The following is a 16,684-nucleotide window of genomic DNA, read 5'->3' as shown; positions in this document are numbered from 1 at the left end:
CTCCTTGGGTTGCAACCGAAATGACTGGCAGCCTTGGGTTGCTTTCCTGTGTATCTTACGTATATTTGGAGAGGAGGGCAGGGGTTGTGCTTCCTCCAGATGAAAGGCTTTACTTTTTCCATGTGCTGCCTGATTACCATAGATGAAATCTTCAGTTGTGGGATCATTCTCCCAATCCCCCGGAGTGTGTTCCCTCTCAGCTTCTGTACTGAGGCAGGGGCCCTAGTTCAGCATGATGAAAAGAACACAGGCTTTGGAATTAGACCAGGTTCATCTCCTTAAGAGTGCTGTAACCTAGGAAAGTTATATACCCTCTTGGAGCCTCAGTTTGCTCTTTGGTAAAATGAGGTTAAAGGAATTTGGTATTATGCTTACCACGTGGTGGGCATGTAATAAATGTTAGATGTCACTTTAACTCATCTCTTTGTCCATTTTTAAAATTTTTATTCATTTTATTGATACTGAAAACTTTCTTACCACCCTTGATGTCTTTATATTAGTCCATGGGGTTGCAGAGAGTTGGACACAACTGAGTGCCTAATGCCTGTCTACACAGCATCTCTTTTGGGATAGAGAACTCTCATGTCCTCTTCTTGCCTCCTTTCACAACCCGTCTCCTCATTTTATCATCCTGTGACAGTTACTGACAGTTAGATCTTGGGTCTCAGTACATTAGAAGACAAGCATAGTCATCAGGGAATACTTCCTGAGGGAGGCTCTCATTGATTGTAAAGTTTACTAAGGAGGGCAGAAGATTGTTGCCATATTCCATGTGTACGAGTGGCTCTGGGTAAAGGCTCAGATATTGGAATGAGGCTGTAGATAGGTCAGTTTACTCAACCAAGAGTATTCTAGAAGGTTTTTGTAGTTCGTATGGCTTTTGGAGTTAGCTCAGACCCTAGGTCAGATGCTTCCTCTGCAGTCAGTTCCCCAGCAATGTGACCATGGGGAAGCTGCTCACCTGTTAAATAGGGATGAGACTATATGTCCTTGATTTCTAAGACCACTCCGTTTAATAACTCCTTGGAGGACATGGTGGAAACATTTCCTCTTTAAATTATTTATCACTTGTAGCCAGTTCTATGGTGTTTCCTAGTTGTAGAAATGTTAATGTGACTTTTAAAAAAAGTGTATTTTAGAAACAAAGCAATATGGTAATACTCAGTCTCGGGATGTTGGGAAAATTAATAAGATAGCGTATGTTAAGTGCCCACCCCAGTTTAGTATTCAGTGAGTTGTAGTTATTATTAGCAGATGAAAGGACATGAAAAATAATTTGGGAACATCTGTAAAAAATTTTAAATGACAAGGTAATAATGTGACCAGGATTTGAAATTAGACTAGAATGAGGGGAAAGAAGACAAAAGTTCAAGTAATATTATAGAGGAAATCGAGTGTGTAAATCAGGAGCAAGTTTTACCACTTTATGGGTAAAATTTTCCCTTTTTTGATGAGTTTGTGGTATATGTTCCTTTATAAACAGAGGGAATGTGGCAGTCCTGGGATAAATTCATTCTTTTGTTATATTTTGGGCTTTTTACAGTCTTCCTGAACTTGCCACCACATAAGCTGCTAGTCACAAAAAATAATGTATTGGCTAACTCATACATAACAAACATGTGCTTTATATTGTTATTTTACTTTTGTCTTGTTTTTGTTTTGTTATGGGGGAGGGGTGGCTGGCTGGCTAGGGATTTCTCATTAGTTTATTAGTTTAGTTCCTTGGCCAGGAAGATCTTGGCCTAGATTTCAAACATCTTTATGTTTTGATTAGAGTGATAACTGAAGTTTTAGCTCTTCTTTCTTTTCTTTCTTTTTTTTTGCCCCAGGTCCAGCAAGACTATGAACCTCTGTTCCAAATGCTTTGCTGGTAAGTGCAGAAAAAGGGTTTTCAATTTATTTTTATTTTTCTTCTTTCGGTGGTTTTTAAGACCGTCTAAATTATTTTAAGACTGTCTGTCTTCTTTTGGGTTTATGCATGGGTTTTTATTTTCTTTGCTTGTGTGTGAAAGCAGTTTCTATTCACCAGGTTGCTTTATATATTTATGTAGAGCTGTTGAAACAGTCTTCTCTGAGTGAATTGAAATCTTATGTGTACTTGTATCAAGCAAACTTTTCTCAGTTTACGGTTGTTGGACTATAGTAGAATTGTAAACACTCACGTTATAGTAGGGCTTTACTTACATATACACATATATATATATTCATCTTTGATGTTGACTTGAATGATTAATGGTGAAGGTTGCTTTTATCAATGAGAATACAAGAGAAAGAATATTTTCGTGTTGGAGTCAGAAAGAGAATAATGCTGAATTGACTTTTCTAATTCAGACCCTCATTGAAATCACTTTGGGTAAGTCACTTAACCTTTTTGGGCATTAGATTGATCATTTGTAACATGAAGGGCTTAGGCTTGATGTTTGCCAAGGGCCGTTTCCACCCTGTAAATGCTAATTGATTGACTCCTTGAGTTATGACTCCTTCATGAAGTTAATGGGCTTTCCTCATAGCTCAGTTGATGAAGAATCTGCCTGCAATGCAGAAGACCCTGGTTTGATTCCTGGGTCGGGAAGATCCCCTGGAGAAGGGAACGGCTACCCACTTCAGTATTCTGGCCTGGAGAATTCCATGGACTAGTCAGTCCTTGGGGTCTCAAAGAGTCGGATATGACTGAGTGACTTTCACTTTCACAAAGTTAAAACTTTAAGATTTTTTGTTTGTTTTTAAGAACTCCACATCTAATGATCTTATGTAAGTCTTTATTAATTGGGATATGTTTACTGTTCATTATTACCTTTTAAAATTATTATTTTGTCAAAGACAAACCAGCACACAAGTTAGGGTAAGGACAGATTTTACTCAGTAACACACTGCTACAGTAGGGAAGAGGGGACTTGTCTAGAGGGAACTGGGCATTTTAAAGGGAGAGTGAGGGAGTAGGGGAGGGATTGCTAGCTTGTCTCAGGATGATCAGGGGAGTAGAAAAATCACAAAGGGCTGGTTATTGTAAATGATGATTAGCCTGGCTGTGTCTGTTAGTTGACAGTTATTGAAGTTAGGATTTTATCCTCCTACGGAGACTGAGAGATTGAAGCCCTGTTCTTCCCAGTGATTACAGCTAGAGAAATGGCTTTCATGTCCTTGAGAAGGACACTACTGAGTGATTGAGTTGTAGGAGATACACATACATCTCATGGGGGATGAAGGAAGGATTCACATTTTAAACCATTTTAAGTAAATCCTGTAGGATGGGGTAGTCAGGGGCCTATGGTCAGCTTTTGGCTAGAACAAATCTTTAATTCTTTTGGCAGCTTTGAGTTTTCGCAGAGAGGCACTTTAAATAAGAGGGACTAGGACCATCCTCGGGATGGGTCCTTGAGCTGTTAAAAAACTGTATTAGTGGTTATTTAAATCTGTTAGCATAGGGGGATATGAGTATATGAAATCATTTGTGTTGAGACTCTAGTTTTTATAGGCCAAGGTTGAGGCATGGTTGAGAAGAGGACAGACTCTGGCTGGAATTTGGTTGAGAGAATCTTTGTCAGTATTCATCTTCTCTTCACTGTGCTACTGGACAAAGAAATAATCATAGTGTGATCTTTAGACCTTTATGCCTAAACTAGGGGATAGATTGGATGGAGTTGGGAAGGTTGGGAAAGTTGGCAGTTTGTTTCTGTTAAAAGTCTGGAATTTCTCAAATTATTTAGGTTTTTAAAAGGAAAAGGTACTGCTAAGTGGTTTTTATTCAGCTTTTAACAGAATCTCTGCCATGTTAAGCGAATGTGTTCTGCTTTTCTTGCTCTGCTTGTCTGCAATAACAGATATGAAGAAATGCTTTCTCACTGGTGAGAGGTTATGGCTCAGATGGTAAAGAATTTGCCTGCGATGCAGGAGACCCAGATTCAGTCCTTGGGTTGGGAAGATCCTCTGCAGAAGGGAATGGCTACCCGCTCCAGTATTCTTGCCTGGGGAATTACGTGGCCAGGAGCCTGGCCAGCTACAGTCCATGGGGTTACAGAGTCAGATGTGACTGAGAGACTTAGCACTTTCATGTTTGCATTTGTAGTAAAGATGGAGTAACAGTGAGAGAAAATGTATATTGTGTGTCTTTCCCCATGTAAAACTAGTTCCCCCATATAATTGAGTGAAGTGTAGCTGGGAGGAAAAGTCAGGTCACCTTGAGTCAGGTGGTTCACGTCCAGTACTCAAAGAACTGTCTCATGTCCTTAAATAAATATGAAATTTAAAAATTATCAATGAAGGTAGTTCAGCCATGTTTCTTTGGATTTGTTACAGTTTTATTTTCTATGGTTATCATTGTTTTTTGAATCTCTGGTGGTCTGTGTCCATTTACTCTTTATAAAGCTCTGTTGTTTTTGCTTTTAAAAATATTGAGAATGTTTTCAAGTGTGTAATGAAAATGTTCTCTCCTTTCTTCTTTATCTCTACCCCTCCGCTCCTGATTTCCCCAACCTCAGTTGAAAGGAATGACTCATAAACAACATCTTGCTTGCTGAAGCAGCATTTGGTGTTCTTTCTGAAATTCAAAAGAAAAAAGATTATTGAACTTTAAAGATACAGTGGTGGATTTTGCTAGTGCATGAAGATAAAGTATAGAAATGCATTATTGCAGCAGAGGCATGAGATGTTCAAGACAACATGAAGATTTCTTTGTCCAAAAGCCACTGTGACTTTAAATAGTCTAAAGTGTACAATATACTTTAAAAGGTGGAAAAGTTACTTTAAAAATAGTTGTTGTGTACCATTAGGTTAGTTAGAGATTTTTCACGATTCATTTTCAGAACTATGTGGTGGGAAGGTGAGTTTGTTACAACATATTTGCATTAAATTGAATGAAATGAGTAAAAACATATTTAAAGTCTTGACTAGTTTTTACTTTTTCTACCCCCTTTATAATACGTTACTTGCCATACTATTGTTTTTCGTTAAACATTTCGTATTGGCTTTTTGTATGGCTTTACTTAACAAATCAGTAAATATTTATAATAGAAAGCAAAAAATTTCATGACATGGTACTGATCATTATATTAGGATGATATAAACATTTTATTGGTTGAAACACTACATTTTAATGCAATTTTTCAAACTGTATATTGTGGATCATTAGTGGGTATAGAAATCAATTTAGCATTTAAAATTTGAGTACAGTGGAAAACAGTCTGAGTGCATCACAAATATCAAGGGTAAGGTATTATTTGTGAAATTTCTGAGATACATATATAAATGAGAGTGACGTGCAGTGGGTTGTGTGATATAAATATGTTACAGTGGAGTATGGTTTAAAAAGTTTAAAACCACTGAATTGCAGAATTTCATTGGAAAGTCATTGAGTTACTGGGGATCTCATTCTCTGTGGAAAATAAGGCATATTTCCTTTCAATTTTTAGGCAAGGTGTTAACCAGCTGATTTCTTATGATCTTTGTTCACTCTGAGCTCTTGACTAATTTGGATTATGTAATTTTCTGTGTGGAAGCATGAACTAATCCCGATTGCCTTGAGCCTATGTTAAGGTATACAAAAGTTCAGGCATAGCATCTGAAGGGTGGTCTTGCCTCTTACAACTATAGAAATACCTGGTGTGTTATTTTCTGTTTGAGTGCAAACTCATTTTATGAATTTTTGAGTTTTAGATACCAACTGATCTAGATTTTTAGGGACATTTAGTATCAAATTCACAATGACCGCCTATATTACACTGTATTGAAGCTCACCTATCATTAAAGCAATGCTTTTCACAGAATGAGTTTGCCGAAAAAATATGTATGACAGAAACATCAAACAGGATGATCACAAGTAGGGAAGGCAGAGATTTTAATGACCTGACTGAAGTAACTCGTCTCTACCATCCTTGGCAATGTGGGGGACAGAGGAGTCTGGTAACCAGAGAGTAGCTGTGATCTATGGACCATTATACTTTACAAGGGAGTGAGCTTGAAGATAGTTTCCAAGGGATGGGAGATTGTTTCAGTAGATTCTTTGATGACAGATGCTTATCAGAAGACAAACTTAACAAATGCTGAGTGTAAAAAGAACCAGTTTGTTCTTGTGGACCTTTAGATTGCATATATGTGGTTTTTAATAACTTTTAGCGATTTCTTAAAAAAAAAAGTACCCTGAAATGTCTATTTATTGACTGACAAAAGTACTTCATTGCAAAATCAAAGTAAGCAGGTTCTTTTAAACTGCAGACATGATTTTGAACATATTGTTCCATTTAAGCCTAACTTTTAAGAAACTTGCTATTCCGTGATTCACATAAAATCGGGAAAATAAGGGAGGGATGATTAATCACAGTGCAAGAAGTTGTTTTCTAAGCCTTTTATAGAATTGTGTATGTGTATGCTAAGTTGCTTCAGTTCTGTCTGACTTTTTGCGACCGCATGGACTGTAGCTGGCCAGTCTCCTCTGTCCGTGGGATTCTTCAGGCAAGAATACTTGCGTGGGTTACCATGCCCTCCTCCAGGGGATCTTCCTGACCCAGCAGTCATATCTCCTGTTCCTGCATTGCAGGCAGATTCTTTACTGCTGAGCCACTAGGGAAGCCCATTTTACAGAATATTTCCTTTAAAAAGTAATACTTTTAATGCATTACTATGTCAGTTTACACAAAGGGGTAAGACTAGAAGAAGTAAAGTATGAGGGGTGTCTTGTCAGTTGAAGATTAATTAAAGCCTATAAATCATCTCTTAAATTATAAGCTAATGGTTAATTTAATTTTCTGAAAATTAGTTTCAGTGTAACTTTTCAGATATATATTTCTTAGTGGAAAGGTAGTTAAGCATACTTTTGCTTCGTAATTAGTTGTGTCTTGTGCCTTGTTAGTGGTGAAGAACATTGCGATAAAGAAAATGATACATGTCATGTAGGAAGCATGTTCTAGTATGACTCTAGAGATATGTACTTGATTTCATAGGAATCTGTTTTCAGGTCCCTATTCTCATGAATAAGCTTAGATGTTGGGTTCTGATATTTAACATTGGAGAAAAATGTTATTATCAATTAATATATTTGTTAATAGCCTTTGTCAGCTGGGAGAAAATTATTAACTTTGCATACTGATATCATCTTCACTTTATTTCTTGATATTGTTTTACTTATTGTTATAAATTTAAAGGGGACTTTGGAGAGAGGCTTTAAGGGATTGGAATAGCTAGTATTAAAGTAAGGTTTCTTTTTCCTCACTGCTGCTTATGTTGTATCCAGTCTGAAAATTACTTAGCTTGTTCATTGCTGTCTAATCTTCTGTATAAATCCAAAGTGATTCGAGTTTCATAATTTGTGCTCTTATCATGCCATTAGTTTGTGATTTTTTTTCCCTTTTAAAAATAACATAGGGACATTATTTAAATGCTGATTGAAGTATGTGTTGTATACTGTTTTTAGACAATGTATAATTTATATGTATTTAGTTGCATGGAATAAAGCTGAGTGGAGGTTATGTGAATGATTTAATTTTGGTAGTCTCAGAGTAAGTATTTGGTGAAGTTTTAATTAATTTTGTCTTTGCTTGTATGTTGAGACTTTTATTATTAAGTGATTGCAAAAATTACAAATTTTTAAAAAGTTAAGTGCATTCTACTTATGTCTGACAGACTCCAGAAGTGGTTAGTTTTTTTCTGGAATGAGCAAAATAAAGTTGGCCGTAGCTAGCAGCAGAGGGAATCTCAGTGTTGACATCCAGGGTAAATGATACAGCAGTGGTGGGCATGAGATGGGGAATGGTAGTTAAGCCAAATGCAAGCAGTTTTCCTGGAGGTGACTTGAGTTTCATGGTGCTTTTCAGAACAGGGCAATAACAAGCAAACCATTTCCTCGTGAATCTGGGACTCTTACTGCTTTGGAGTTACACTCTAATTTCTTTTCTGCTTCCATTTCCTGTTAGAAGTTTAGAGTAGAAGTGTCCTGATTCTAGTCACTTTTGAAAGGAAGAAAGAATAGCCTCAGCAGGTTACAGCTTGAGTTTTGAGGATGTACAGTAAGAGGAACTTAATGAATTTGAACATTTTAAGCACTTCCTGTAATGCATGTTCCCTTTTAGAAATTGTGGGAACCCTGTATCCATCAGTAAAATAGAATAAACAAAATACCCACTCTGAGTATTTTACAGGCTGGTGGAATCTGAGTAGGATAGTAGAACCTGTATGCTTGTCATAGGTTGATTTTTTCAAGACACCTTTTCCCAGAAGAGAGGCAGCTCCTGCTCTTAAAATGAAGCATTTGAGTAGGGTATCTATGTTTTTGTAATTCTGTTAACTTGGTTACTGTTGTATATTCTTTGATTTCTTTAAAGCCAAAAGTCCAAGAAAGATGACTCAAGTATAACACACACATTGGCATGTATTTGTTAGTTCAGCTCATGCGCTCAGTCGTGTCCGACTCTTTGTGACCCCATGAATTGCAGCACGCCAGGCTTCTCTGTCCATCACCAACTCCCAGAGTTTACTCAACATGTCCATTGAGTCAGTGATGCCATCCAACCATCTCATCCTCTGTCATCCCCCTTCTCCTCCTGCCTTCAATCTTGCCCAGCATCACGGTCTTTTCCAATGAGTCAGCTCTTTGCATGAGGTGGCCAAAGTATTGGAGTTTCAGCTTCAGCGTCAGTCCTTCCAATGAATATTCAGGACTGATTTCCTTTAAGATGGACTGGTTGGATCTCCTTGCAGTCCAAGGGACTCTCAAGAGTCTTCTCCAACACCACAGTTCAGAAGCATCAATTCTTCGGTACCCAGCTTTCTTTATGGTCCAACTCTCACATCCATACGTGACTACTGGAAAAACCGTAGCCTTGGCTAGATGGACCTTTGCTGTCAAAGTAATGTCTCTGCTTTTTAATGTGCTGTCTAGGTTGGTCATAACTTTCCTTCCAAGGAGCAAACGTCTTTTAATTTCATGGCTGCAGTCACTATCTGCAGTAATTTTAGAGCCCCCCAAAATAAAGTCTGTCACTGTTTCCCCATCTGTTTGCCATGAAGTGCTGGAACCAGATGCCATAATCTTAGTTTTCTGAATGTTGAGTTTTAAGCCAACTTTTTCACTGTCCTCTTTCATTTTCATCAAGAAGCTCTTTAGTTCTTTGCTTTCTGCCATAAGGATGGTGTCATCTGCATATCTGAGGTTATTGATATTTCTCCAGGCAAACTTGATTCCAGTTTGTGCTTCATTCAGTCCAGAGTTTGTCATGATGTACTCTGCATGTAAGTTAAATAAACACGGTGACAGTATACAGCCTTGACATACTCCTTTCCCTATTTGGAACCAATCTGTTGTTCCATGTCCAGTTCTAACTGTTGCTTCTTGACCTGCATACAGATTTCTTAGGAGACAGGTAAGGTGGTCTGTTATGCCCATCTCTTTCAGAATTTTCCACAGTTTATTGTGATCCATACAGTCAAAGGCTTTGGCATAGTCAATAAAGCAGAAGTAGATGTTTTTCTGGAACTCTCTTGCCTTTTCAATGATCCAGCGGATGTTGGCAATTTGATCTCTGGTTCCTCTGCCTTTTCTAAATCCAGCTTGAACATCTGGAAGTTCACGGTTCACGTATTGCTGAAGACTGGCTTGGAGAATTTTGAGCATTACTTTTACTAGCGTGTGAGATGAATGCACTTGTGCGGTAGTTTGAGCATTCTTTGGGATTGCCTTTCTTTGGGATTGGAATGGAAACTGATCTTTTCCAGTCCTGTGGCCACTGCTGAGTTTCCCAAATTTGCTGGCATATTGAGTGCAGCACTTTCACAGCATCATCTTGTAGGATTTGAAATAGCTCAACTGGAATTCAATCACCTCCACTAGCTTTGTTCGTAGTGATGCTTTCTAAGGCGCACCTGACTTCACATTCCAGGATGTCTGGCTCTAGGTGAGTGATCACACCATTGTGATTATCTGGGTCGTGAAGATCTTTTTTGTAGAGTTCTTCTGTGTATTCTTGCCACCTCTTCTTAATATCTTCTGCTTCTGTTAGTTCCATACCATTTCTGTCCTTTATCGAACCCATCTTTGCACTGGTCATAGCAAACACCCTGTTCCAACAACACAAGAGAAGACTCTACACATGGACATCACCAGATGGTCGACACCGAAATCAGATTGATTATATTCTTTGCAGCCAAAGATGGAGAAGCTCTATACAGTCAGCAAAAACAAGACTGGGAGCTGACTGTGGCTCAGATCATGAACTCCTTATTGCCAAATTCAGACTTAAACTGAAGAAAGTAGGGAAAACCACTAGACCATTCAGGTATGACCTAAATCAAATCCCTTATGAGTATACAGTGGAAGTGAGAAATAGATTTAAGGGACTAGATCTGATAAGACAGAGAGCCTGATGAACTATGGACAGATGTTCGTGACATTTTACAGGAGACGGGGATCAAAACCATCCCCATGGAAAAGAAATGCAAAAAGGCAAAATGGTTGTCTGAGAAGGCCTTACAAATAGCTGTGAAAAGAAGAGAAGCGAAAAGCAAAGGAGAAAAGGAAAGATATTCCCATTTGAATGCAGAGTTCCAAAGAATAGCCAGGAGAGATAAGAAAGCCTTCCTTAGCAATCAATGCAAAGAAATAGAGGAAAACAACAGAATGGGAAAGACTAGAGATCTTCTCAAGAAAATTAGAGACATCAAGGGAACAGTTCAAGCCAGTAGAACTGACTATATGTTAATAGTCTTAAATATTAGTCACTGAGTCATGTGTGACTTTCTTGCAACCCAGTGGACTGTAGCCCGCCAGGCTCCTCTGTCCATGGGATTTTCCAGGCAAGAATACTGGAGTGGGTTGCCATTTCCTTTTCCAGGGGATCTTCTTGACCCAGGGATTGAACCTGTGTCTCTTGCATTGCAGGTGGATTCTTTACCATTGAGCCACCTGGGAAGCAGTCTTAACTATTACCAAAGTTTTAAATTTCTTAATTTACTTTTAGACCAAATATTAGCTATAGAGAAGAAAAAAAAATACATTAAGCTAAGACTAATGGTTTGCAGAAAACCAACAAGGGTACATAATCTTAAGAAGAGAATGCCAAAAAAGGATACTTAAAATAGCAATGAAATAAGAATTACTGTTTGTAAAATAAGATGGAGGCAGTGCATGGACAACTTTGTCTATATTTTTAATAACGCGGTAGAATCCTGAAAAGAAGTAATTGCAGTAGTAATAACTAACATTTTTTGCAGCCCTTTTATATTACAAAGCTGTCTTGTACAATATTATCCCATTTGAACTTCACAATCTTGGTAATTTTGTATCTCCATATCACAGATAAAGACACCGCAGCTCTGATGGATTCAATAATGTTCCCAAGATTAAATAAATCTTAAAGCAGAGAACTGAAATTTGATTTTAGGTGTTTACACATCAGTCCCTGTCTTCCACCACTATTTGATGTTGTCAGCAGTGAAGGTAGCTGGTGTAGACAAGGTTGTACTGTAAACACTCTGCAAGAATGTAGCTATTGGATTGTTTTGCATTTGTATGTAGATTAAGGTTAGACACTTTTCCTGCTCTTTTTTCCTTTAGTTCAGTTGCAGTTTGTCTTTCCATCTCAAGGGACAGCTGGAGAAACTGCTGGAAGCTTCACAGAGCAGCTGATTTGGGAAAAGATGTGCATGTGTGCTGGGGGGGAGTGTTCTGTCTGACCCTTTTTCTGTTTTGGTGGTGAGATCTTCATTTCTTAATGTCTTTCTTGTTCTTGTTCATATAACTTTTAGCTCATTAACCCTGCTTTCTGTACTGCATAGTGATGTACTCTTTTTAATTTAGTCTCCTGTGTTTTGCTTCTCGGAAGATTTTTTTTCAAAAATATTTGGAGGTGTGATTTAATTGCAGGGCTGTTTTGCACATTGTCAATGTGAAGGCAAAGATGAGTTTCATATTTAGAGTGCAACCTGCCGGTTTCATTTGTTAAAGCTTCTTGTTGGTATTCCTATTCTCTCAAACACATGTATGCATAATAGTGTTGGGAAAAAGTCTTGTTTTGTCGTATCCATATTTAAGCAATTTGGTTGAATTATGGAAGAGCTTGTCCTCAGCGTTCTGTATTTGCTCATTTGGAAACCTTGTATAGGTTATTGAGACACTCGTGATTTGTCCCCCAGCCCCCCTGTGGATTTTGTTCCATATTACAGTCTAATTCCACCTCTCTGTCCCATACTCCTGCACCGTTAATTTGTACATTTGGATGCAGTTTGTTTCATTGTGTGTTTTTGTAATCCAAACTGAATGTAACGAGCTGTGTGCTTTAGGGACCTGACTTTGCCTTGCCAATTAGAACAAAGTGGTTACTGAGAAAGAGTATGTTTTAAATAAAACATGGCACCTTTTGAGTGGGACTGACACTCATTTGGGAATAAAAGAGATGGTTTTAACTCTTTGGCTCACAAAGAAGAGCCATTACTAAAGATCAGCACTTTTAAAAGGGGGAAAGAAAGGGAAATAGTTACTACCTCCATAAAATATAATTTTGTAAATTTCCTATGGACTAAGTAACTTTTAAAGTTTGTCATTTCAAATCTGCTTTTTTTTTTTTTTCATGATCAAGACGTGATAGCAACAGTTTTTAAATTTCTGCAGACTTTAATTCTGCTGCAGTTTCTGAATTTTGAATTATTCATGTTTAGGAAGGTGAGGGTCTATAAAATGTAACTATGTTAGCCTCTTTATTTTTCTAATATATCAAACCAAGTTTTTAATGCAATAGAACCCCTCCCCCCCAAGATATTTGAAAATTATGAGGAAAATGTAAGATTTTTCCTTAGTTGTGAGCATGTTACTTTATTTTTACATGATAAATAGAATTTTGAGCTATCAGTGACTTAAGACTATTTGGAATTTTAGCAACACTTTCATCAAATATTTAAAACACTAGATGTCTTTGAATAGGTCTTTATAGGCTGACCGTTTACTAATTCGCTCTATAGGGAGACCTCTCATAAGTTGATTCAAGTATTTACACTTAAAAATAATAGAGTTCTATTTTTGGCTGATACACCAGATAAGCTCTAGAATCTAACCTTGGCATAAGGAAAGCAATGAAGTTGCTTTTTGTTTTTTGCTTTTTTTAATATTTTCCATTGAACTTGATTTGAAGGAAAAAACAGAACTTTATCAAAAGCTTTGAGATAAAGATACCAAGGGGAAAGTTACACATATAAAGACTGGTAATGGGCTTACACAAGATTTTAGCATTTATTAACCTGTACATGCAAGAGAGAACAAGAGGAGTACATTTCTATGGAATAGTTAAATTAAAAAGTATATAGGTATACCCTGTTGGGGGGGGGGGGGAATGTTTCTGGAAAAGTGAGCTTTGTACTGGAAGAAGCTAGTTTAATTGGATTGAGCTAGACTAAACTGCACCTTTCTAACACTGTCATAATGTCTTTAGAAGCCCTATTGATGGTTTTAAAAGAAAGTTGTTATAACAATATTTTTAAAGGCACTGTACTCCAGTTTTGAAGATTAACACTCAGAATGATAGTATTTTAAGTTAAAATAGTTTTCTGAGTAAAGAGAATTACCTTTAACACTGCCTTTTGCTGCCTTCTTAACATAGTTCTGTTGACTGAAGTAACAGGCCAAGACGGATGACTTAAAAATATTCAGTATCTTCAGAAATCACTCAGTTTGCTAGCTTTGCATAAGGTGACAGTGGTGTTTTCTTTAAGATTCAGTTGCTGTTAATTTATTCCCATGCTTGAAGCACAGATTAGTGAGAAAAATTTCTCTTAAAATACTTCTAACTCAGAGTCTGCGCTTCCAGTGGCAGCTGAGACCTGGGTTGTCCATGTCTTCTGTGCCCGTCCTGTTGCTCAGGGTGTGTCCTAAGTGTCTTGTAACATTGTTTCTAGGGAGTCTAGAGATGTTAAATCTCCTTTTGTCAAGAGGTATTAAGAAGTGGTGATCATGGTATATTTGATTGCAAGAAATCTTAGTCTTTCCTACCTAAAACACTGGTTTATTCCAGATGTCTATTGAATTAATAAGTTTCAAAGTAAACTGAAGTAATGGGGATAAAAACTGGCTTGCTTTTTCATCTTTTATGTGTATCTTTCAGCTTCAGTTTCTTTTCTCCTTTCATTGTAACTGTGCTGTGTTAGTAATCTTGAAGATGGAACCAGAAAGAAATCTGTAACAAAGTGGCAACAACATTTTTATTTGTGAATATTTATAAGGGATTGTATGTGTTATTCTGCCATCTGTTAATTCACTTGCTGATGTTTGTTACTTAAGTTTATTCTTGTTCAATAGAGTAGGTACAACTGAGAACTTTGTGGTTTTACATGCACATTAGTATCCTTTAAGATATATTTATTACAATTATTTTAATCTTCAAATTTTCCTTTAACATGATACTTGCATTGTAAATGAAATTTATCTCATATAGCAATTAAAGAATTACTAAGATGTCCTAAAATTGTTTTCTGTATCATTAGTGCTTTAAGCCCCTAAACTTCTCAAGTCTTTGTGTACACATACCCACCCACCCACCCCACCCATCACCTCCCCCGCCCCCAACTTAAGATAAAGTGTTTCATGTCCTAAGATATATGTGCTCTCTGGGAATAGACCTTTTTATGATGTCCTTCTATCAGGTAGTCTGGTTTTATGAGATATGACAAAGCAGACAGAATTCTACTCTTAAAATTCTTAAAAGGCACTGCTGGAGAAGCAGCCTAAAAAAGAAAAGAGAAAAAAACCTTGTATGCTTCCTTCTGGCCAAAGTTTGTCTTCAATGAAAGCAAAGTCAAAAGCAATAAATGCAGTTTTCTTTTGGGATGAGTGAGGTGTGTTGTTTTGACGTATGGTGAATGTCACATGGAGATGGTGTCACTTACAGCTTCTGTCACATTTAAGAACTTAGGTAATGACAGTGTTGTATATGTAACACTTGGTCTTTTGAGGGGTTGTGGCCAACTGCTTAGTAAATAACAACGAAGCAGGTGATTTTGGACAGTGGGAATTTTGTATTGGAACATCATCGACATAGTCTTACATTAGTTAGCAGTGGTAATCACTTATTTTTGTATATATCATTGACATAATCTTAGCAGTGGTATTCATTTATTTTTGTATATGACAGATGGTGTAATCTTTATAAGACAAAAAAATGTCTTGCCTAAAACACTTTAAAAAGATGTATGGTTATCATATAAAATATCTGACTTTGTTTTAAGCAGATTTTTTACTTTTTTGGTATTAATATTTTGAACCTGTGAAAAGCATAGCTCTTGCTTAAGTGCTTGTCAGACCCCTGGACACTTGAGGTACTACTGGTTGTCAGTCCTTGTTAAAATTCTGAGGGTGACTCTAGTTCCAGCATAAATCAGAATTCAGAGAACCAGTGCACCCCAATATCAGAGTGGTGTTTTTGATATCTCAAAGGGCTGGTGTCCTTTGTCTGTTTAGTGGCTGCATTGAAAGGCTGTCTGGGACCTCTGTGTGTGTTTTAGATGGAAATAAGTGCAGGGTATTCAGGGTAGAGATTCCAAATAAGAGAATGGAAGGGAATGGAAAGACACACAGCAAGCCTGTTTTTTTTTAAAAAAACACTGCAGCCAAGGGAACCTTTTCAAAGTATATTGTAAAGGTCAGATTTCATGTATTTTCTACTTACGCTCTGTGTGACTGAATGGAGGCTGTTTCGCTACTGGTTTATATATACCATGACTCGGTATTTTGTGAACACCTAACATTGTTAGCATTCTTGTCTTTGTGTGGCCTCACCCTTAAAATAGAAAACAAAGACTCAGTCTGAATTTACCGAAGCCCTTTGTGCGCAACCTTAGAGGAAAAGCAATTGTTTGGAGTTTTCAAAAGCAGAACTGGGTTTTCTCCTTCCTTCATGCACTTTATAAAGTACTGGCAAACCCTTTCTTGGTGGTTTACAGTTGTGACTTACTCTTGGGAACATTAATTTTTCTTAACTAGTATCTCTTCAATTCATTGGTGATTTAAGTTCTCACAGCATTATCAAAGGAACTGATTTTTTTTTTTTACTGCTTTGGAAACTAGTTTTTAAAAGTTTTGCATGGATGAACCTTGAGGACACTGTGCCAAGTGAGATAAGCCCATCAGAACAGGACATAACTGATTCCATTTATAGGAGGTACCTATATCCAGAGTGGTCAGCTTGACAGGACAAGAAGTAGAATGGTGGTTGTCAGTGACAGAGGGAGGGAAGGATGATTCTAGAGATGATCATACAGAATGCCACTAAACTGTCACTTAACATGGTTGAGATGGCAAATTTGATGTTATATATATTTTACCGCAATTATAAGTAATTAAAGGAGATGTTTAGTCTTGGATTTTAAGTATAATTTTGCTTTCCACATTTGCCAAGAATCAATCTTTGTTCCAGTTTCTTTTAAAAATCCATTATCAATGGGAAGTTAATTGTCAATATTCGTTCTTATTCTATGTAACCAATAAACTAGTAACCTTCAGGAGATGAGAGTGGAAACAAAGTATTTACAGAAATGAAAATGGGAAAAGAAAACTATTTTTTTCCCTTCCTTTAATTGTCTGTGTAAATGATGCCATAGTAAGTATTGTGTATATATAATTTATCAAGAAAGTGTAGTGGCTTTGATTTTGGGAAGACTATTTAACTGGAATATGGAGGTCATTATACCTCCCTCACTAGGAATCAAATGACACGAG

The 16,684-nt window shown here is 37.1% G+C and overlaps 1 protein-coding gene across 2 annotated transcripts in view; it reads left to right on the top strand.

Annotated features, from left to right (window-relative positions):
• Positions 1–16,684, top strand: part of ZFAND3 (zinc finger AN1-type containing 3) — a 320,114-nt gene that overhangs the window by 97,346 nt on the left and 206,084 nt on the right. For both annotated transcript variants that reach the window (XM_070456513.1, XM_020873376.2), the window contains exon 2: positions 1,830–1,870. In XM_070456513.1, coding sequence (XP_070312614.1) covers positions 1,830–1,870 — 41 coding nt within the window. The remainder of the gene's footprint in view (positions 1–1,829; positions 1,871–16,684) is intronic.

The sequence above is a fragment of the Odocoileus virginianus genome, chromosome 27 (genome assembly GCF_023699985.2).
Source record: "Odocoileus virginianus isolate 20LAN1187 ecotype Illinois chromosome 27, Ovbor_1.2, whole genome shotgun sequence".
In the NCBI taxonomy this organism is placed as follows: domain Eukaryota; kingdom Metazoa; phylum Chordata; class Mammalia; order Artiodactyla; family Cervidae; genus Odocoileus; species Odocoileus virginianus.
The sequence above is the reverse complement of the archived record's forward strand: the minus strand, read 5'-3'. Positions and strand labels throughout refer to the sequence as shown.